General features: G+C 37.8%; 1 protein-coding gene across 16 annotated transcripts in view; it reads right to left on the bottom strand.

The window, feature by feature from the left end:
* Window positions 1–24,615, bottom strand: part of SYNE1 (spectrin repeat containing nuclear envelope protein 1) — a 327,350-nt gene that overhangs the window by 257,559 nt on the left and 45,176 nt on the right. For all 16 annotated transcript variants that reach the window (XR_008234789.1, XM_052784707.1, XM_052784709.1 and 13 more), the window contains exons 3-4: window positions 12,029–12,090; window positions 1,457–1,552 (exon numbers count right to left, since the gene is read on the bottom strand). Coding sequence is in view for 15 of the 16 variants with exons in the window: in XM_052784707.1 (XP_052640667.1) it covers window positions 1,457–1,552; window positions 12,029–12,090 (158 nt within the window). In the remaining variant the exon portion in view is untranslated. The remainder of the gene's footprint in view (window positions 1–1,456; window positions 1,553–12,028; window positions 12,091–24,615) is intronic.

The following is a 24,615-nucleotide window of genomic DNA, read 5'->3' as shown; positions in this document are numbered from 1 at the left end:
CTGCAAAGGAGAATTCAAGGTGATTGTTATTTTTAAAAATCAGTCTGCAGTGAAGACATTTTACCTAGAGGATTTTTATCAATACTTTCTAATACCTTCCTGGCGATTAAAAAACCCAACTATCACAAACCCTCATTGAACAACGAATTTCGCTGGACTTCAGACATGTAGGCTAAAAAAAGACAGGATTATTTGAATTAAATCAAGAACATATCCTAGGCTTCTAATACTTTACAGTGGAATTAAATTACCCACTGAATCTTATATTCTAATGCAAATATACAACTACTATAATTTAAATTCATGTTCATAGAGTGACAAATGGATTTAACAAAGGCCTGCTATAGATTCTAAAATTCCTCTTGCAGTTACTACAGAATATCATATTATGGTATTCATAACCTTTAAATTAACCAGACGTTATTCTGGTCCTGTAGTATCTCTTGCCTTTCACTAATTAATATAGGCAGGATACAATCCCGTGAATTTCATTATAACAGGTGTCATCATTAAAATTCTTTTCCTGTTTTACTACTTCTGTTTTGCCACAAGAGGGAGACTTTCTGTCTTAGACGAACAGAAACAGAAATAGGTGTATTTCAACAGAGCAGAAACACACCTGAAAGGATAGCTTTTTTCCCATCTTATAGTAAAATCACTCTTGCAGTCTGAATTACTACCTAATTTTGGGTATCACCTGCAATCAAAACAGAGCTGAAATATGGAAAAAGAGGCAAAAGTGTGGCACTTGCAAATTGCCTGCACGTGAGGGAACAGGTAACATCTGAACCCTAGAGCAAGCTGAATGACAGACTGTTGCTCTAACTCCTTCAGGTGCTGCTACCCGATCTGCGAGCTGGTTTGGAAAAAGTGAGAGCCCTTGGTCTAAACCCTTTCACTTTTCTTCCACATCACGTGTGCAAAACTAGCCTGGCTCCCAAAAGACAGCCTATTTGCCATGTGCACATTGTGGCCCCTTGGCTGTGAAAAAGCCATTTGGCGTCACTTAAGGTTCTTCACAGTAGCAAAGCAGCTGTCAAGGTAAATGGATATAACCCCAAGAAATTTGAGGGGCTCGCTTTTCTTTTCAGAGAGAAAGCTGTAAATTTAACAAGAAAAGACTGTCATTATTTCTTCAAGGTGTATAGAAATAGCCAGCAGTTTAGACCTTGTTTGTGTCATAGTAGTAACACCCAGATGAACTACAAAGACTAATAAAAATAAGCAATTTTTATGAACTACTAAGACAAAATTAATATAAAATACATAAAATCAAGAATGCCAGTCTGTAATAATCTTTTTTTAGTTTTGTTTTGTAACAAAATAGTCCACTCTGTGAATAAACTTACTTTGCTATGCAGCAGTCAGGTTTTTTACTGTATTCAAATATAGAGACATATTATCCTAGAGAAGTTATGCAGCTACCTTGTATATTCAGATGGAAGGAAGTTCTTACCAGCTTCTGCCCTGAAAGAACCTCCAAAAGGGCAATTAGCATTACCCCATCTTTGATATCTTCAAACAGATCATTCACCAGCATAGGAGGATTGCGCTGAAAAGGAAGAAGACTTCAGATATTACAAAGGCTCACAAGCATTACATCCTACCTCCTTTCCTTTTGAACAGAAGCACAAAGAGTGGCTGGTCCCCTTCTTTATGTTTTATAATGTTTAATATTAATGTATCATTTAACCATTGCTTTGCCACCATATTGTTTAACTATTGAACATTTCTGGTGCAGGACTGTAGTGCTAGATGCTTTCTGCCACTAATGATACAACGGAAAAACCTCCTGCTCCCTAAAACAAGAAAAGAAACACACCAACAACTGCCTATGAGTCTATAAAATACGCACAACTTACAGATGTACTATTACAGTCACATTTCAATCTATCAGCCTATTTTGCCTAGTGTTAAGTATGTCACAGAAATTTCACTCTCTCAGTCAAGCAATACAAGGAGCTGTATGAAGGAAAGATCCCTAAAGCAGTGTAGCTGGTTGAGCAATGCTGCTGCTTTCTCACAGCTGACAGTTGTTACACTAAGCTGCTGATTTTTTCTTTCCTCTCCTCCAGGCCTTGCAGGCTTCCAGTGTTGTTAGCACTGTGTCAGCTTCTACTTAAGACAAATTGCTTAGCATATGTCTTTACATTTGCAAACACAACAATGATAATACTGAAAAATATGTAAACAGATGATGTTTTTGGAATTTTGAATAACAAGGTCACGTCATTAAACTCCATTTTCTTAAAAACATCCCAGTTTGTGGAACTACGGCTCTCAGCTTGTCAGCATTTCAATGATCACAAAATGTGTCTTAGAAACAAAAAGCTGAAACTTGGTCCAGCTGAAATAAATGAAATAAACACCCTCTAGATTCCATGAGCTTGTCAGCATTCATATACACACTAATTAACATAATACTAATATTCATACCTACTCATTCATTAAAATGATAATCAGACTACAAAATTCTTGAAATTACTTTAGGTTTAATAATTTACTTTTGGGGTACTTCTGAAAAAAAGATGCTTGTACAACAACTTGATCTATTACTTCTGTAGAAACATAGATTTGAAAAGATGAACTTAACAAATGAAACATTGCTCTTGAAAAGGTAAAAATGCTACAACAAATCAGGAGAAAGCAAAGGTTTCTAGCTCCCAAAATCAAAACATCCTGCCTTCATTGTTCAGCTTGGATGAACTAATATTTCAATGAGACATAATTTTGGCATAAAGTGGAAAAAGAACTCCTCTGCTGAAAGCAGACTTCATCTGAGATTTGATGTGCTCTAATAGCCACAATAATAAAGAGTCTATTTTCTCATGTATATAAAATAAAGCAGCATTACAACTCATTATGAGGGTATACTTCATCATAGTTCTTTTTTATTTCCTAGCAATGCAATAGATAATGGATCACGTTCTTCCTTAATATAACACCAAAGAAATCAACGGAGCAAACAGGTCACAGTAGATTAATTTGTCCCAGTCTTGCATGACAGACAGTTGACATAAATGCAATTAATTTTCCTCACCTTCTATGTTATCATTTCCTGTTTGAAGTTCGAAGCAGCTTTGGTTTTATCAGTATGTGCTAAAATAATTCAGCAATAAAGACAAGAGGATTATATAGCAGCTGCCATCCTAATCCAACAGGAGGTAAAGGCCTAAAAAATCTCACCAGCTACCTAAATGCCCCAGTAGTGAGGTTTGTCTCTTGAAATTCACTCTACAGTAATGAAGAGAGACAGGTTCTTATAGAGGGTAATTTAGGATACCTGTAGATTGAAGGGTAAGTAAGATTTACAGTGACCTGTAACCCTGGTGCCCATAACATGCCTGTCGGACGACCTGTTTGAGCACAACACAGCTCCCTCCCAGCTTGAGCGGTGTGGTATCCTTAGTCTCAAATCAGGGTACAGGCCAGAATTTGCCTCATCCCAACATGAAGTAAAAAATCATCTGGCATTCATATGCAAACCAAGTCTGGGAAGCACCTCTGATTTCCACAGTGCATAGCTTCATACTATAGATATAACCTCTGATCGCCTATGTCAAGCTCTTGCTCCGAACCACCCCTCACTGGTCGCTCCTCACTGACAGTAGTTACAAAAACCAGATTTGCACTCTAACTGAGGCATGGTACTATGGTAAGACAGTAAACGTATCCCTTAAGTCATCATCCAAGTAAATTAACACCTACAGTACTTTCCTTTCAACATGAATTGAATATTGATTTGGGGAAAACTAGGGGAAGTATGAGAAAGCATTGAATAAGATGAGAAGCAACAAAGAAACCATCAAATGACTTACACCAAAGTTAATATAAGACCTGCTGCTCTGAAGTGTGAGAATCACAATTGTCTATAAATTAGCAGGCTGAAATGTACTTTTTGTTGCTGGAAGGTTGCGTAATTACAAACACTGCCAGTGTTTAGCAGCACACACCTTAACACCAATAAAACAGGAACAGAAGGCAGATACAACAGCTGTATCACAAGATCTCCTGTATGAGATTCCTCTAATATGGAAAACTAGTTAATTATACAGACTGCCAAAAATATTTTGCATATTACATTTTACAATACAATGTTTTTCATTACCCTGAAGATGTTAACACCTGATTACAAGGAAGTAAGACCCTCATTGTGTTTCATAAATATTTTTTTTTTACTACTCTGGGCAAAGAGCATAGAATTTACCCTATTATTATGACTCCAGTCTCTCTCAGAAGTATGAAATGAGTTATATTAGTGGCATATATAGATGAATAGATTCCTCTTTTACATAAGGATTCCATAGATACCAATCTCACTCTCCATGTCGATAAAATTCAGGAAGGTATACATATACTAGCTGATACTGAGAAGTTCATATACCCTTATTTATTGTATATGGACCATTGCACAGGATGGCTCAAGCTACTTGACTGTTTTTCCAGGCAGATCCTCTACTGAGATTAACACAACATCCTCTGTTGGAATGGATAAATACCTACTCCTTGGCTGCATGTATAATGTCACACGAAATGAAAGGAGAAAGTGAAGCTGTACACTGCTTGCTTATTAGCCTGCAGAGAAGAAAGTTGTTTTTTTTTTAAAAGCTGTATTCAGTTAAAATCTATTGAATACTTTTTATTCTAAAGACTCAACAGGATTTAACACCTATTCACTCAGTTGCCTTAATGCACTGCCAAAATACTAACTGTAAATCAGTAAAAGCAGGGAATGAAAACTAACTTAAAATTTTGTAATCTTGAAAATATTGAATGTACTCCAGATTTTGGCTTTTTGTGTGTAAATATATAGCTCTAGCAATGCAATCAACAGCAATGATCCTAACACACTGTATTCAGTATTGGAAAGCCTGTGCAAAGAATTTAATGAAGGCATTTTTAAACCAGGAAAAAAGAACATTTAAAAAGTATATGAAGTAACCTCTCAGAATCCTGTAATATTAAAGAAAAGCTGCTGTTTATAAAGTTCTTGAACAAAATTCTTTGTGGGAACTCAGAAAATACTGCAATGAACAATTAGACATTAAGTCTGCAACTTGTCAGGTCTACACTAAAATTTCAGATGCCTTAGTATTTGATTTTGTTTTTTCCTAAGCTTCTTCAAGAAAGCAAAGTAATGCTAATGATATGCTACATAATGCATTGCACGTATTCTATTAAACACTCATTTATTGCAGTATGTGCACAGTAGTGTAGTTTATAGTAACAATGACATTTCGAAACAGTCATGTCACAAAGAGGGAGGCAAAAGTAAATTCATGTGCTCTGTAGGAGGAATATGAATTAATTGGGAATGAATCTTAAAGGTTAATGAACCAGATTTTTCCTGATTAAATATTTATTTAAATAACTGTATTTAGATTTGATCACAAATGGAAATTGATGAGGAAATGCTTTGCTTAAACTTATTGCTCTTACAAACTTATCTAATTTGCTGCAGTGTTCAGGAAATATTCTGAATTATTTAAGGAATTGAGCATCGGTACACATGAAAAGTATTTGACTGACAAGCCTCAAAGAAAGAGATTTATAATAGACCTGCAATCTCTAGACATTCCTCCCCTGACATAGTAAAATAAGTTCTGTAAAATCCAAACCTCAGCTATGGAACCAAAATATATTTGCTAAGCTTCACTCTTCTATTCCAACACTTTTTCTTGCATTTCATCTCTCATCTGCATCTTTGCTACAGGAATCTTTTCCTCACACACTGTACTTAACTTTTGTAATGAATAAATCAGACTATACAAACAACAGTATCTGCATCATAATGAATGCCAATGCAAACATTGGAAACTACCTTTGCTACATTAATTTTCAAATAATGTTTCAAAAACTGCTGAAAAATGTGTGAAAACCTATCCACATGCACAAACAAGAACAAATCTGTGTAAATACTGAATTTGTCTCTTCAGGGAAATACATGTGGGAATGGGAAGGAGAACATGAAATTTCAGAGTTACTCTGTAATAGCTGGCCCATTCCTCTGCCCCAATTTAATCCCTAAATCTTTAAGCACATAGGTTTTCATGTTCCTTGCTGTTAATGACTATTTTTATGATTAAAGTCTAAGGGACTCAGCCCTAAGTTTTACGTTATTAGTTTCATCACAAAAATTAATTTAGCGTTCACTAACATTAGAAGTTACATGCAATAATAGTGAAAACATGTGACTGCTGGAGTAGAAAACTGCCAGTCAGATTTTCCTCATCATCCAGTCAAGATGGACACTAGGTTAAATTTTTTCTGTGTCAGTGACTAAGATACTGGAAGCCTCTGTTTTCCCATTTGAAAAAGACAAAACAACACAGAATTACCTAGTTCATTGATGAAAATTGGTGAGGTTCTTGTATGAAGACCAAGTTACACTCTAAGAACAAACTACTATCGCTGACAGCACTGTGTGTGAGTTGTAAATCTTTATATACCCATTTCTTTTCCTTCCTTTCTTTGCTATAAAACATACCATTTTGCAATTTCAAAAGCCTTAATGTAATGTTTAATGCCCAGGTTTAATTCAGCATTATGAAAACATTGCATAAGTATAATTAAAAAATTTTCACCCATTCTTAGTTTTATTTTTATTTGATATCCATCCTCTGCTTTTGTTTGTTGATGTGTGCATCCTTTTAATGGAAATAGAAAATGAATAATAATTTCTTTCAGTATGTATTTGTTGTTTACTCTGTTTGGTGAGTTTACAACAATACTTTGGTGGGTACAAATACTGAAGTTATCCCTACAACCGAGAACAAAGATGTTATTTGATTGGGTTAAACCAATTTACGGTCTGTGTTCCAAAGCTTTGAAACTACTGTTTCCCAACACTTTCACCAAAGATGACAAAGGCAATAAAAGGTGTACACATCTGATGTTTTACAAAGAGGCAGGTTTTTCATCTTTACTCATCTAATCCACTATCTAAAAAATTGGCATAGGCAATGAAATGAAATGCATTTAAGTAATTGCTGTTCTGAATGGATTTAATATCTCCTTTTTGAAATATTTGGTGTAATGTTGTTTTGTGTTTTAAACTTTGACTTTGAAAAGATGCCTCAAAAGATATGTAGAAGCATACTCAAATTATTTCTATGTCTTTGAAGGCTGAGACAGAGAGGAGAGAGGTCCAGTTCTATAACCTTAGAGAAATATGAATAAATAACACGCAACTAAAAAACTTCTTGTCCTGTTACACATGCATATCTGATTTATCATTAGTAGAACTGCACAGATGCACAAAAATTAAACTGGATGGCCAGAAGACAGATCACATTCATCTGGTAGATTGTGACCCAATTTCTGCAAGTAGGTGGCAGAGAAAAGAGAGTATTTCCAGTTGCTGAGTCTCACCAGATTCCCGAGTCAGAATCACAGAATGGATTCAGCTGGCATTAGGGAGACAGACAGCAGAGGGACAGATGCAGCCTAGTGCTAACAGCTGACCCAAAATGAAGCTGCATTACACTACCTGCTAATTGTCATACTTGCAGCTCTTTCCTCTGTGTTCTTCCCCTGTGAGACATTGCCCTATGGATAAGGGCACAGCTTGTGCTAGAGCTGTTTTACCCCAATCTTTCTTTGAGTTGTCCCATAATTAGCTGATGTCAAGTCTTTTACCCATCTTCTGCTTGTGGAAGAACATACCTTTGAATTAGGAAACATAGTTTTAAAAAGGTAGCATCCTATTGTAAGAGCAAGAGAGAATAAAAAACGAGTACCTCCCTCCTACTCCCTTTCATAAAGTTCAAATCATAGAATTATAGAAACATTTAGGTTGGAAAAGACCTTTAAGATCATTGAGTCCAACTGTAAACCTAACACTGGCAAGTCTACCACTAAACCATGTCCCTAAGAGCCACATCCGCTTCTTTTAAATACCTCCAGGGATGGTGACTCAACCACTTCCCTGGACAGCCTGTTCCAGTGCTTGATAACCCTTTCAGTGAAGAAATTTCACCAGTATTCTCATTTTGTCTACGTGTTTTGTTCATTCTTATTTATTTGCATCCATATTCTCAAACCCGTTATTAACTTTACAGTTAAAAAGCCAAAAATGATTTTTTCATCTATTTGAGGGACTTAACTTAGTTATTGAATTGGTTTCTGTTTCAATTAGAGTGTGACTTTTTAGAAGAAAAGCATACACCAAGATTTTAAAGATTAGCAGTAAAGAATCTTTCACTCAGCAAACCCTGACAAACTATTGCATCCTGCTTAATATTCTCAGATTATTAATTGTTCTCGGTTCTACCTAACACAATCAAATCAGTTCTGCATTTCCATTCCTTTCAAATCACTACCCTTCACAATGTCAGAAACTGCTCTTTTTTTTAACCCTCCTTTGCTCTACTCAACCAAGACGGTATAAGGATGAAAACTCTACCTTAGCAAAGTTTCCTTTCCTTTGCAATCAGTAAACCCATCTTTCAAATTGCTGCAGTGAATCCCCATCTATCTTTGCTTAAGAAACACTTTTTTTTTTTTTGATGTTTCATGCAGTTACTTACCAGCACTTTTTCAAAAACATTCAAACTCATTCATGATGGAACATTTCTCCAGGTAGCCATGGTGTCAGAGTTACAGATACTTTAGTTATAGTTTTTAGTTTTTTTCTTATTTCCTCCTGTTACTTTTCCCATTAATAATTTTACTACATTAGTAAAAATGGCAACTCTTAAACTTTCCTCCAAAATTAAAGAAGTTTTACAAGAGTAGCCAAGAAACAGAGAGCCAATTTGAAGTGAAGTTACTGTTAATTTTGAATCCTGTATATGTTGAGTAAAATTCAGCACAGTAACCCTGGATTGCATTTTGGATTACATTGTAAACTGCAATCTGGCAACTGGCATATACATACACACAAAGTAAGGGAGCAGAAAAAGGCTACACCTTTGAAAAAAGTAACTCTGTAAATTCAGCTGTAATTATGTGGGTAACATGTGAGCTGCTCTCTCACTCCCCCTTCTCAACAGGGCAGGGGAAGTAAACAAGATGAAGCAGCTTGTTGGGTTGAGATAAAGACAGGGAAATCACTTACTAGTTGCCGTCACAGGCAAAACGGGCTCTCCTTGGGGAAAACTAATTTATTTCCAAATAAAATAGACTTGGATGGTGAGAAGGACAGACAAAATTGAAAACATTTTCCCCTCACCTACCCCTTTTTGCCCCAGTCTCAATTTCACTCCCAGCTCCTCTCTCCCCCAAAGGCACAGGAGGATGAGGAATGGGGGTTGTGGTCGGTCCATAACAGCTTCTCTCTGCCGCTGCTTCCTCCTCACACTCTTGCCCTGCTCCAGCGTGGGGTCCCTCCCACGGGATACAGTCCTTCAGGAGAAACCTGCTCCTGCGTGGGCTTCTCTCCACAGGCTGCAGTTCTTGTCAGGATCCTGCTCCAGCGTGGGCTCTCCAGGGGCCTCAGGGGAGTCCCTGCTCGGCTGCCTGGGACACGTCCTCCTCCCCTCCTTCTGCTCTCGCCTGGGCGTCTGCAGGCTGCTTCTCACACTTTTTCCCTCACTTCCCACTCCCTGTGCAGCATTTTGCCCTTTCTCAAATACACTTTCCCGGAGGCACCACCAGCTTGGCTGAGGGGCTCGGCCATGTCCTGCAGTGGGCCCGCTGGAGCTTGCTAGAACCGGCCTCTCCTCACAGAGGCCGCCCTGCAGCCCCCCCCCCGTTACCAACACCTCAACACCTGCAGCCAGTCCGGTCCTACATCTCCTTCCATATTATTTAACCCCAGTGTAACCTCCCTGGCTTTAACAGACACAGGCCCAAATGCATGTATTGCTGTTTCTCTGCTATCACTGAGAGGCCAGCGCTTCACGGTGTTCTTCGCTAGGTACTGTTTTGGCAGGTGCTCCACGTTTTATTGGGTTTAAAGACGAGAGCGGAATGCAGACAATGCTGCCTAAAAGTGGGTCTCCTTCCGGGATTTTTCCTTGTCACATTTCAAAGGCCTCCAGACATGGGGATCTTACAGCTTTCCTGTTTCTTTTGAAATAATAAACCCCACAACAATCTTTTACAAGAATCAAATAACCTAAATATCAAATTTCTGGGTTACAATTTGGAACACGAGTGTGTGGGGGGTCCTGCACATTTCACAGACCCATCAGTGTTTCCTACAGCTGTGATGAACTCAGAAAACATATTTCCACACTATCAAAAGCTACAACTAACAAATATTTAAAAGCTTAAGCTTTAAAAACTTAAAAATTTGAATGGCATGGGTCACTCCTTTTCTGTAGAGTCTAATCTCTATGATTTATAAACAGTGCTTCTCCTGTGGCAGCATAACAGCATAAATGGGAAGCAAAGCCAGCTAATCTATACATCTGACTTAGGCAGTGAGACAAACTTGCTGACAGCCATCAATAAAAGTATAATAGAAACAACTTTCCTGTTAAAGGGTGAATTAACACAAACCAATTACCACAGGGTAGCTCAGGTAGCTAAAAGTGAGGGCTGTGGCTGGTTAACTGCTTGGTTTGAATGTGAGTATGTGATTAGCCTTCACAATATCACAACCATTAAAGAAATATATGCCTAGATCACAGAAGTCAAAAGGTTTACCAGAGCCCTCATGGCCCAAAGAAACTAGTACCACAGGTAGCATTCACAACTCTCAATCCAGAGCAAAATCTCTTAACAGAGCTGCCACCACAACTTTGCCTCTTCCCAAGGATTAGTCAGTTATTACTAGGAAATTATATCATTACATACACACATACATATACCTAACAATATGTACATGTATCTGCTTGTCAATTATTATTGGATATTACTGATCAATTATTAATGACACAATACAATGAGAAAATAGAAGAACATGAAATAAGAGTTCTTTTTCTCCTCTGACACATGTTCACGGCCCTCTTTGTTAACACTTTAGCAAATACTGAATGCCCTTCCATCTCGGTTGAAGTAAATGGAACATACATAGAGTGCTTAATTTCTCTGCTGCACGGGGACCTTTTCCAAATTATTTCAAAGAGAACGGGGGACAGACATCATTCCCAGTGAGGATCCACTGTCAAGAAGTCCTGAAGATAACCTTGTTCTTGCAACTGAATTTTACAATGCCAGTGCAGTTCATTTCACAGTAAATTCCTCAATTACATTCCTCAGTAATGTAAATAAATGCTGTTGCTCTTCCACACAGTCTCATTAGACCAAATCACATGATAGAGCATTATATGGGCTTCCTGCTTTGGTCTGTTCATTTTTGAGGGCATTATTAGCCAATTCCTTACACAGAAGCTAAAACAGTGCTGTTGCAGCTATTCCTTGCTCAATTTTCAAGTTCATTAATCTTCATGATTTAAAAACATGCATTTTAAAGAGCACCTCTGGTGTTTAAATATTTTAATTTACTGGACCAATTGATAACTATGGTCAGAGCTGTGCTGTGTGAAAACTCTGGGAAATGCCAAATTAAATCTCACTGCTTATGTTGTCAGATAAAGTTGGTACCAGTTGTAGCTTAATACTTTTTAAATTGTGTGTAAATCACTGTCTGTATTCTGCTAAAACCAAAATTGGAGTTTTAGGTTGTGGTAAGAAGAAGCAACAATAGTTTCATGATAAATCCCAAGATGTATCAGATAATTAATTTGGCACTGGATTCACAAAGCACTATTTATGTTTTTAACACAACAACTGACTCAAGTTTTATTCAAATACACGCTTGTAATAAGGTTAATATTTCAGTTTCACAGAATGCAGTTTCAAATATTTCCTCTGGCTGAAATAGCAGCTACTGTGCTACCTTTCAGTTTTAGCCAAAGGAGCTGGGTGGTTGCCTGCAGATGTGACTCACACTGCTGCAGCTGACCACTATAATGCTAAAAAGGATTCATCCTCTATGGTGTACAGATAATGGGGATCTCTTTTTAAGTTTATGCCATTCTGCTCAGACAATCTGATATGTTCTATCCTCCAGGGCCTGTATAGGCATAGATAAAAAGGTCTGATTTTTTAAAAAATAAATTTCAAAGCCATATATTACCTTAGCCAGATGAGTATTGATCCATTTTGTGAAAGTCCTTTTCTGCACTGACTCTTGCTCATCTGAGAAAAAAAGGAAATCAGTTTGATTAGACATTGCTGATTACTTTTGGATTTACATGATGGAAGAATGGTATTCCCTATTGACAACAAATGCATTCTGCATTTGCCAGAAATGCCACTGTATTTTCTTGAGACAGTTAATTTTGCCTCTAACTACCCATAACAAAAACTTCATATTCTTACAATAATGCTCTGACACTTGACTATTTGAAGAGTTTCACAGCAAAGTTCAAGTCTTAATGAATCAATGACCAGTAAGACACCTTTTCAAATCTGAGTGCCAAAATAAATTTGAATTCTAAGTCCATACTATATTTACCCAAGGTCTGAGCACCTAGAACTTCTCTGTACATTTTAACTAGAATCCATGTCTCTCACGGTCAAGTTGCTTTTATGCAGAAAGTCAGTTAGGGACTTAGAAAAAGTACTCTTAGCATGTATATTTGAAAATGTTTAGAATGTTGAATTAAAGATTTGAAATTGCATTATTAAGCTTATTGGTCCTCTGGGAGATCAGGCCAGGGGGGAGCCATTAGCTAGTCCAGGCAGTTTCTATATTGGTACTTACTACCTCCCTTAGTCCTGTCTTGAAGCACTTGTCTGATTTATAGTGAATTTCACTCATTCTCATATAGTCCCTCAGGGACTGTTGCCAGCTGCATAGACAAAAATAGCTCCTGCATGAGCTCCTCCAACTACAGCAGCCAGGGTCATGGCTGCAGAGGGAAGAGAATCACAGCGCCATAACCAATCCACAAAGTCCTGTCCCTTCCTTGTGGGGAATCAGTTTTAACACGTGGAATAATTTCACAACAGGGGCATTCAAGTAATTATGTTGGAGATTTTTCTTTCAAAAATAAAAGGAAATACCTGTCTCACTGAAAAACAAATCATGTTATTACCATCATCAGTTCTGAATGAGCCCCTTCATTTCTCTACAGAAAATCCAAATAAATAAAATTGCTGTTAAATATTTACTTCCTATAAGAACACATGCATGTCCCAAAACCTGCAGATGGAAAATCTAATTTTAGTTATTGGCTTTGCTACTGACTTGTGCAGCACTGAATAGTGATTTGATCTCTTTCACATCTGTAAAATTAAAAGGGAATATTCTTTAATCCCCTTTAAAGTTCTGGAATAGATAACTACTAAGTTTGATGCATGACTAATAATAAGCTCCCTGATTTACACTCATGCAATGCTGCTCCACAATGAGCGTACATAAAGACACAAATTACCACACAAAATTCATCAGGCAAAATGTTATCTTAAGTGGGACAACAATGGCTCCCTGACCACGTACGAGCTCCCAAAAGTGTTTGTGCATTATGAGTCGGGGATATTTTCTTTACATATAAATGATATCTCAACATACAAGAAATACCAGAGGAAAAAAAGATACATATCCTTTCCAGCATCTATTACTAGATCAGCACACTTCATATCTAAGAAAATAATTTTGCATTCTGTATTTTCCTTTTGTTCGATTTCATTTGGCAGGCTGTCTTATATAATTTTTAAAACATTCATTACATTCTCAGAATCTACTTGTTGCACTGACAGGCAAGTTATGAAAAATATCACTCAAAATACTGCACCATGCTTCATTCAACACTGACTATTTTTGGCAGGGGTGGCTTGATGTTATATGTGACAATTGTTTCTGCATTCTGGAAAACAGACTTCTCGCTGTATGGTTTCTAACCAAAACCAAGATGTTTCCCTTGTGACATACAGTAAGTGTCAGCTGTGCTCTGACAAGCAATTACATATACAGGTAGCCCAGTTAATTTCAATGGAAGTACTTGCACACCTGAATTGGGTTGTGTGTGAGTAGGTGTGGGGATGGAGATGGAGCACGGACAGAATCAGTCCAGCTCTGGCTTCATTCACACCTCTGTAACTTAAAATCCCCAGCAACCCTGATACTACAACGGTATGCCAAAAGAAAAGAATTGGGCCTTTAGAAATCAAATTTCTGATCAAAGAAATGAGTGAAAATGATTCCCTAATTTGTAGTTCCAGTGCAACTTGGCGATTTAAGAAACAGCCTTCTAAGAACAACTGGAAATCAGAGAACCAGCTCCCAGCTTTTAAACATTTACCTGCAGAAGATATACTCCGTTTCAGTCATATCAACAAACAGCAGAAATAGCCTTTCAAAATAATCTGTTTCAAGGGAATATATGTGAGCAATATATTCTTTATGAGCCCAACAGCAACTACTAATAATAAAGTTTCTGGGTTTTAGCATTTATTTTGTATAGGCTTAAAAGGAACAGATTTTACCACTGTAAAACCTATGTCTGAACATATCACAAGTAGTGCATTGATTTTACAAATTCCATTATAAATATGGTTTTTACAAATTTCCCTGGAAGCAAATGTGTTATTTTCATTGAACCGATGTAATTTCTCTGCAGAGGTACTGTTTATCTATACCCACAAGACACGTGTCATACAGTTTCTCACACTCTCCCCACTTGCAAGGACTGTCAGCTCCTTATTTGCACCACTTACCCTGCCGGTACTGAAAGAACCCGGGAAGCAGATTTAACGATGTAACATTTCTGCCACCAGCACCTTTGTAGCGAGCCATAAGCACTGCTGCTGCTGCTGCTGCTGCTGCTGTTGCTGCTGCTGCGGCTGCTACTCCTGCCTCGTGTAGTGTGCAGTGTTTCTTTAGAACACAGGCAGAAGTAATTTTTCAAGAGCAATCTGATTTTTTTCCTTCACTGGAAATGCAGGCCTCTTACACAAATCCCTCCACTGCTCTTACTGGAGAATTCACATGAAGCCAAACCTTAAAAACATCTTTATATATCCTTGTAGAGACACAACAGCCAGACAAAGCCAGCTGTATTGGAACTAGCAGTTCTGCTGGTCTCACTGCCATCATCCTTCTCCACTGTTTTCCTGTGGAAAGATTTTATTATCCGAGCACCAGCCAATCCGCTAGCGGAAGCCTCTGATGTCAAGAGCCTGAATAATTCATCCAGGGACTGGGACAACCCAACTACACTGCCGATATCCTAAAGCAGCAAGATGTGTGGCTGCAAAAAGCGATGCAGTCTTCTCACCAGTGCTTTTGTAACAATATACTGCTCAGTAAGCATAAAAATGGCTGAATGGCATAGCCCTTCTCTAGGTTGTCATACATACAAAGGAAAGCAGCTTTTAAAAGCAACCACTTGGGTTCATCACTGCATACTCTATTTAGATATGAATGTCCTTCAGCTTTGCAACTGAAACAGTGAAGTGGAAAAAATAGCAAGCAATGAATCTGAACAGACACATATGCCACAGCTTTTAATAATATATTTGAACTGTTTTACAAGAAGGATGAACCATATGTAAGGATGCACAGAATTTTTGGAGTGCACCTAGATCAGCCTGAAACATGCTCAAATTTCTGATAATATGCAGTACTTTCTATTTCATTAAATCAGAGCACCAGAGCATTTGAACAGACTTTGTTTTGCTCTGGTAAAAAGAAGGCAGTTATGAAACACTGTGTGTGGAGATGCACACGTTGCTCACCCACAGGGGCCAACAGAGTAGTACACACTATTGGAATGAGAACAAAAGGCCCACTTTTATTATGCCATTTCAGTAAATGTATTGTTATAGAGGTTGAATTCGAATTTCTGTTTTAGTAGAACACGTCTCTGACAAGATGATTCTGCATCTGAAAGAAACAGTGCAAGAAAGTTTTGTTTTATTTAATCAAATGTCTTTAATTGGCTAGAAATATCTAGATATTTTTGCAAACGTTTTCTCTACTAAAGCACCACCATCAGACTGCATTTTTAGGTTGATTAGGAAGAAAAGACAAATGTAATTGGATATATTTACTTAAAAACATTTAGAACAAATTATTTTGAAAGATGAACAAAACCAACCATGAATCTTCAGACAGTTATGAATATGCTGATGAAATATTCATCATGAATACATATTATAATGACTAGTATCATGCATATCATGTATATACATCAAGAGACAGAGAGTAGTGGCATGCTTTCTAGCAGAGGTTTTCTAGAAACAGGCTTCCTAAGCAGCACAGTCCCTGCCTGCTGGCTGTGGCAGCAGCCCCTCCTCAGCTGCAGAGCTCCATGTGCCACAGGTGTGTGGTAGACAGCAGCAGATCCCACATCCAGCACCTCTTGCCTCAGGTGCATGGGGACCGGATGGTGGGAAGGCGGCTGCAGCGCAGGGTTGCAAATACAGGGTTCTGCTGCAAGGTGACACAAGGAGTCGTCTCACGCACTGAGTGAGAGACATGACAGAGCCAAGTTCACACATGTCTAAGAAAAGCACCTTGATTGATTCTCAGTGACCTAATATTGTGGAGATCTGTTTTGTTTCTTACTTTATTGCAATTCAATTCCAGTTGCTCACAGCTCCTCATTTTCAGCCTCCTTGTTTTCTTTGGTTTTGATGGTTCTGTCCTAAAACCATCAAGGAGCTTTTTTGTTTTGTTTTGTTTTCCAGGTCTTTGGCACCTTTAGGAATACTGCTAAACCAACCTGGAAGTGCAGAAAAGTGTGCCAAACCAGCTGCAATGCTTCAAGACGTCACTTGAGAAGACAACACAGCACAGAAAGTGGCAAACAGCACCCCACTAGGAAATTTTGTTTAGTCAGCAATATGGCATAAATACTCTAAAGTTTTCAATAAGGTATCTTATATAGCATTTTCCATCTTCATTAAGGACGTTCTTAACTTAAAGCAGCTGTAGAAAAGCTTGAAGAGTCAAAGTAGTAATATGGAGACTCTAATTATGAAAAGGAGCAATATTTTAAGCTACATAGTTTAATCAACACCTTCGTAACAGATGGATTACCCCATTCAGGAGTACTGCACAGAGGCAATGCAGGCTCATTTCTTTTCCTTTAAGTTTCCAGTTCATGTTTTTTATGGGACAATGCCAGGACAGTTTTGCTTTTTAAAAAACAACAAACAAAAAGCTTTGGTGGTAGCTCTAAAGCTAATATATTGTTTGTAAGTTGCTAAGTTTAATAGTAACACTATATTAACTCCAATATAACAAGACTTAGCAGTGCTGATACAATGAATGGGAACATATTTTTAAATGCCTCATGCATTTAGAACTTTTCCAATTTTTATATTTTGAGGAGAAATACAGGATTTGTCAAAGTGTGGCTTTTGGATATAGGCCTCTACTGAATGCATTTTATCAGAGACAATAAGACAGTCCCACTAACAGATCTGTTATCTAAATTTCCAAACTTTGAGATCTAGGTGCACACATGAGCCATAGCCTGCTCCAGCACTGAGCACCACTGCTCCCCATCAGTTTCTGCAGAAAGGAAATCCATGCACAAGGCCCAGAAGGCAACAAGTCATCCTTGGCCAAAACCCTACTAGGGAAAAGGATGAGGATCGGCTCTCTGGGGTTCGCACCAGCATACACCATTGTTCAAGCTAGAGGTAACCTTAGTACGGTGGTTTGGAGGTTTTATGTCATTTGGAAGAGTGGAAGTAGACAAAAATCCCCGTGTACTGGTGGAATAGTTACAGGAAACTGAAGTGTGGAAAAGCAGCCTCACAGCTGCAGAAACACCGCCTGCTGTGCAGCATGTTGCTGGACAGCAATTGGCATGCTGCTGAGAACTTTCTGCTGTTACTGTCTGTCTGAAATGTATTTACAAAATATATATTTTGATTTTACGCATTTCTTCTTTATTCCCTTCATTTCTAAGAGAGAAGGTGTCTATCCAGCCACTAGTTAGAATGACATACAGAATGATTCAATTTATCACCCAAAGACGCTTGCATTTTAAAAAATACGTGAGTATAACGAAATTCAAACCAAACAAATCAATGGCTCTTCTTTTGTTCTTAGTTAATTTATTCTTATACAAGCACATTCACCAGTCAGTCTCTCTGGAAGCACTTGATGTGGACTGTGCAAGCAGTTTAAATTTTTGAAACCTGGAAACCCAGCGCCACAGAGTGTGTTTTAACTCGGGCTGTTGGCTCCATCTCACAGCAGCACTTAGGCTGTCACAGAATATGTTTATGCTGCGGGAACTGGTGGACTTCCAGTCCTTAAACATAAGGTCATGCCCTGTTGTGCCCATATTCACACATGCACATGTCAAATGTTTGTGCTGTATCCAGACACACATCATCCCCCACTTTCTGTGCTCTGGTTTCCACAGGAAGGAACAGAGCATGAACAGAGCACAGTGCACTGAAATAATCTTGATCCTTAGAAGTCATGACATAGTCTGGACATAACTGTACTGCCCATAGCTGCCCTTCATGTTGATCAGAAGGGCTTCCCTCAGCATTGGAGAAACTAATGAGAACAGTATGATTTCTGCAGTGGATTGGAAGATTTGCGCAAAATGTCATTTTTATGACTTTGTGCATCTTTCCTGTGCCCAGTCCTTGCAGCATACTTGCTCCTATTTTGTGGTTTGAGTAACCAAAAAAAAGAATTGTGATTAAATTCTTCTGCTCCATATTTTGCCTGGATGGGCTGCATTTTGTTCTTCTCCACATGTAGAAGCAGAATGTCTTCAGAACTAATGAATGAATGTATTTGCATTTTATGTTTACTCATTTCTGCTTGTGCTGCTGCACTACTATTATTCTCATCATCTCCACTAACTTAATGTGATGTTGTCTTAATCACCATGTGGCTGTAAATATATTACTTACTTTCATAGTATCTGCACTCAACTGAATACAGTCAGAAATGAAAAGAACACCTATTAGAAAACTATTATGACCTCATTTAATTCATTTTTAAAAGCAGTATTCTGAAGAAGATCTTAACTAAAATCAGGATACTCAACATTTGAGATGATTATGTGCAATTCACGCTTCTACAGATGTCTGTTTATTTACCAGTCTGGCATGGGTGACAGTGAACTTAGTTTTCACATGCACATACCTTTTTCTGGACCAATACACAAAGTGAAAACAGCTTGATACAACTGATCGGACTCAACTTGGCATTTGTTCTTTTAATTACTTATTTTCCTTAATTGTATACTTAAAGAGATGGTTTAGATGGTGACAAATCAGCTGGAAATCTAGAAAATCCAGTGAAGTTCATTAACAAGAATAACTATTATACATTAAACTCAAATTTCAATCCATCCACACTAATAAATAGGCACACCAGTTTAAGAACAAAATTTTTCATAAAGACTTAAAGATTTAAACATACCCTGATGAAGAATCATTCTCTTGCCTATAAACTCTGTATCTACTACAGTAGCATCTGCAATGACCATGATAAAAAAATGATCTAAACAAATATTTGTGGTTTTTTCAGTTCACTGCAGTTCTGCAGCTGGCATCATGTACCATTTACACATTTTGCAGCAATTCTTTCCATTGACGTGAAAAGCTTGTGTATAATAACCTTTGTGTGTTGTTGGTCCACTCCCCTAGAGGTTTTTATGAAGTCAGATTGAACAAAACATGTCTTACTGAAAAGAAATTAATTTTTAATGGAAGTCTTAAAGACAAGCAGTACTCACACCAAATCATTTAAAGAAGGTCTTTAAAAATGTTGAAATCTATCCAGATCAGTACCAGTATGTCTACAAGTATCTTTGTGAGTTAGGGCTTTAAGTAGTCATTCTACAGTCAAGAAGGATACTTAACATGCAGTTATACAAAAACATGAGATCAGACTGAAGGTAGCGTATGTCTGAAAATTGAAAGCGTAGGCTCCAATTCCATATTTACTCACTGTATGGCACATACATGACCTCCTAAACAATGGAAAGTTTTGTTTTCCTGAAGCCAACCATGTCTGGTGGGCAAATCACTGTAACAGTTGTCATTGATTTTAAGTAGATTTGCTAATATTACATGACATTAATAGGACAGTTGACAACATTAAGCACTACAACCTGGAAAGACTTTGTGCAAGAATGTTTGAATTTGAATGTTTAATGTTTCTATTTAATAAGGCACAGAAACTTAAATGCACTGCACCAAATGCACTGCATGGAGCAAATTTCTACTACCAATGGTAAGATTACTATTTTTTTATGCCTACAGTGAGTTCAACAGCCTAAAAGCAGTGGAGAAAATTTGCCTCAGACATAGAAAAGCTCAGAAGCTACTGAAATAAATCAAAACTAATGGAGACATACGAGGCACGTGCTGTCCAAGAGATTAAATCAGGATGTAGCGGTGCAGCATCTGCAATTTATACATAAATCTGTGCAGAAAACCTAAATACACATAATGATTCTGTCTTACAGAAAAGACATTCTACAATTATATCTCAGTTCTGTTTATATCTAAGGTCAGTGAAATGACAATGGTATACTAAATGTTTAGAAAAACATAGAAAACTATTTATTCTGTGGAAAGTCTGGGCAGTTTTACTCTTGAGATCATTTTACTATAGTTACACATATTGTAGACATGAAGCTCTATGGAAGCCTACCTAAGGGAAAGAATGCAGTTACTGTTTTTGAAAGCTTGGAGGCATGATAATTTTAAATACATTTAGAATTAAATTATGAATTCTTTACTCACATATTCAGTTACTTTGAACTCAATAGGTTTAGTATTAGAAGTAAATAAAAGGGCTAAGTACTTAAAGGGTGGCTACGAGAGGCTCTCTTCACAAGGAGCCACATGGAGAAGATAATGGGCAACAAGTACAAGTTGCACAGGGAGAGGTTTCATCCTGATATAAGAAATAAATTTTTTACAGTGAGAACAATTATTCACTGGAACAACTTCCTCAAGGACATGGTAGAGTCCCCATCACTGGAGGTTTTCAAGAAGCAGTTGAACAGAATGCTAGATAATCTCATCTAGGCTCCCTTTCCCACACAAGGTTAGACCAGATGATCTTTTGAGGTCCCTTCTAGCCTGACCTGTTCTTTGGCACTATGAGTTTATGAAAAACTGTTCTGTATTATTAGTAAGAAATGTGCTATGTTACTTAAAACAGTCATAATAATTTCTCATTATATTTATGAAATTATATACGTGCTCAAATATCTTCCAACTCAGATTCAAACCAGGACCTTACAAATTAATTACTCTTCCAAGTGTGAATTGTAATAAAACAAAATTACATATGAGCACATATAAGAACTCAGTTCTGGGGGAAATGATAACTCCTGTGTTTCATTGTTCCTAGAATTAAAAAAAAAAAAAAAAAAAAAGAGAGAGAGAGAGAGAGAGAGAGAGATCTAGCATATCCTGCTGAAACAAATTAATACTTAAAAAGTTCCAGAAACAGAATGATGGCTGGCATCTATGGAGGTGCTGAAAAGATGTTAGGAGTGAAGAACTGGGTGCAAGATGTATGTGCACCCATCTTTCCAACAGGGGTCTTGTACAAATATAACATGGCCTTACATCATATGGTTATTCATCTCAGAGCCACAACCATTTGCTTTTTCTGAATGCCAGCCTTCACAAAAGACTTGAATCTACTTTGGCACATTCACGATGGTTTCATACCTTCATCTAATTTCCTTTGTTTTCCTAAGCGTCTCCAAACAGACAATCCCTCACTGAAAAAATTATACCACTGGTATCTTCTTTATGAAGTAATACATGACAAATTCTGCCACTTTTACACTGAGCAGTACCTAACTCAGAGAGTTCTCCCACTATCTACCACTGAAACAACTCACAAAGCAAGTTACTGTGCAGGTAGAGAAGTCAAGAACAAGGCTACTTTGATGAAGAAGCTTCCTTAAATACTGATGTAAGTAGGATAAAAGGTCGGAGTTCCTCAAAGACGAAGTCTAAGTCTTTAATATTTTCAGCCATGATTTTGGTAGGAAAATGACAACAGTGCTTATAAAGTTTACCAATGACTCATATTTGGGAAACACCATTCCAATGGAATCAGAGTATCTTAAAAATAAAAGAAAGTAAACTGACTGAAGACTGGAAACAGATTACTAAACAGCTCAAAATGCAAGGCTACATACTCAGGGAGTAACATGAATTTCTGCTGTGAGGTGGAAACTCACTATATAGAAACCAAACTAGAGGAAGACACACTTTTTTAGTTCTGCTACAGGAGTGATGTAAGCCACTAGTGTGAAAAAAAGCAAATGGAATCTTATGATGCTATCAGGTAAGATATAATCAGCTGAAGTGGAGAATAAAAAATATTGTCCCAGACACAATAAGCACACATATGGAGTATTATACAGAGTTCTGGCAACCCATGTTCAAAAAATGTAAGCATCTGGAATAGATACTGAGATTAATAGGCTGAAGAGCTGATGTAAGAGAAAACTAAAACTGTGTAGATTGCTTACTCTCAGAAAGACTGTAACTGCGCTCTGCAAATATTAGAGAAAGGAATGAACACCAGAAAAGGAAAAACCTCTTTAAATTAAAAGCCATGCAAAAGCAGCAGAGCAGAAGGCTGTGATGGGATAGGGATACATTTAAGCTGGAGTTAGAGGAACATTTTCGCCCTTAAGAACAATGTTCTGAAGTGATCTCCCAGGACTCCAACACCATTTTATTGGTGTGGTAGCCTATAAAGGCAGATAATAGATGAATGAGAAGACTTTTCCACGCCTATATTCTAATGTGTCCTGTACACCTACCACAAAAATACAAACTTCCAAAGGAGGTGGAATTATCTATGCAAAAGTAGCACTGCGAGTATGGGAGAAGTACACATTACGTCACTCTTCACTCTGGTTGAATCTGTCCCCCTGTACTGGGTACCACATGGCACAGGTACACCTACAATTTTCTGATGACAAAATGAGTCCTTTAAAGTAGGATTTTAGGCCCTTATCACACAGTGTCCCAGTTTACCCCAAAATCAATTGAACAGAAGAAAAGCAAACCCAAACCAAAACAAATTAAAAAAGCAGCATAATTATGGAAATGAAAAGTTAACATTGTTACTACGGAGTATTAACAATTTTCTGTGCTAAAATGATACTAATATTACAATGTAATGTGAAGCATACAGATCTTGCTGGTGAAAACTATATTTGAAAACCAGAAGCTGAAAAATCTAGGCCCACTGCTGTTTAATATTATCTGCAGATTTTTATACTATTCACTGTAAATTAATTATTGCTTGAGTCTATCTGTGGGAATCAAATACCACAGATAAAATTATTTTTCCCTACATACTTAAAGACACATTCTGTAGATGTGAATTGGTAAAATTTAGTTGGTTTAAACTGAGCTACATCAACTTCTGTCAGCAGTATTTTACTGCACTCACCCAGAGACAAAAAATTATATTTCTGTACTTTAATGTGGAATAAAAATTGTGAAATCTTATGTATTTGTATAGGATTTGATATGAATAAACAATGACAGACAAATAAACCACACTCATAGCTGTGAAGTGCTCAGTCCCTAGCTGAGTACTTTTTCCTCTCAAGTGTAGAAACTTAGGGTATCAATTTCATTATTAAGTACATCTTGGACAAAAGCAAGATACCAGTTAACCTTGCAGAATCACAGAATCACAGAAGTTGGAAAGGACCTCTGGATGTCATCTGGTCCAACTGCCCTTCTCACACAGGGCCACCTACAGCCAGCTGCCCAGGACCATGTCCAGGTGGCTTTTGTATATCTCCAAGGATGGAGACTCCACAACCTCTCTGGGCAACTTGTCCCAGTGCTCAGTCACTCTCACAGTGAAAAAGCATTTCCTGAAGTTCAGAGGGAACCTTCTGTGTTTCAGTTTGTGCCCATTGCCTCTGGTCCTGTCACTGGGCACCACTGAGAAGAGCCTGGCTCTGTCCTCTTTGCACCCTCCCTTCAGGTATTTATACACATTGATAAGACCCCCTGAGCCTCCTCTTCTCCAGGTTGAACAGCCCCAGCTCTCTTGGCCTCTCTTCATAGAAGACATGTTCCAGCCCCTTCATCAGCCTTGAGGTCCTTCGTTAGACTCTCTCCAGTATGTCCATGTCTCTCTTGTACCAGACAGCCCAGAACTGGACACAGTGCTCCAGGGGTGGCCTCACCAGCACTGAGTAGAGGGGAAGGATCACCTCCCTTGATCTGCTGGCAATGCTTTGTCTAATGCAGCTGAGGCTATCATCAGCTTTCTTTGCAGCAATGGCAAGTTGCGGGCTTGTGTAGCTATTTAATATTCCAAGGCTTCATAAGCCTGACGAAATGGGGACTAAGTATCAGTTTCTTATGAGGGTTCTACATGTGATCTCATAATCAATTTCTTTATTTTAGCAGGATTTTTAGTATGCTGTTCATAAATTCAGAGTATTCACCAATAATGCTAGTAAACATTTTTGTTTATAGTAACAAATCTAGTAATAATCCTAATACTAATAAAAAGACTAGAACAAAGCAACAGAACAGCTCAAATTCAGTAAGAAACAAACACAGACATGGCAATAAGGTTAAAATAACACTAACTTTTTGGCACCAAATAATATACCCTGCTATGTTGTACAATGAAAAAAAGCACACCACGTAGACAGACAGACAGCTGTCCAACAAACACCAGGCAGCAATTTGAGATGCTAACTATCCGAAAGTGAG

This window comes from Harpia harpyja, chromosome 4 (assembly GCF_026419915.1).
Source record: "Harpia harpyja isolate bHarHar1 chromosome 4, bHarHar1 primary haplotype, whole genome shotgun sequence".
Lineage (NCBI taxonomy): Eukaryota > Metazoa > Chordata > Aves > Accipitriformes > Accipitridae > Harpia > Harpia harpyja.
Note: the sequence above shows the minus strand (reverse complement) of the source record. Positions and strands in the feature narration are given on the sequence as shown.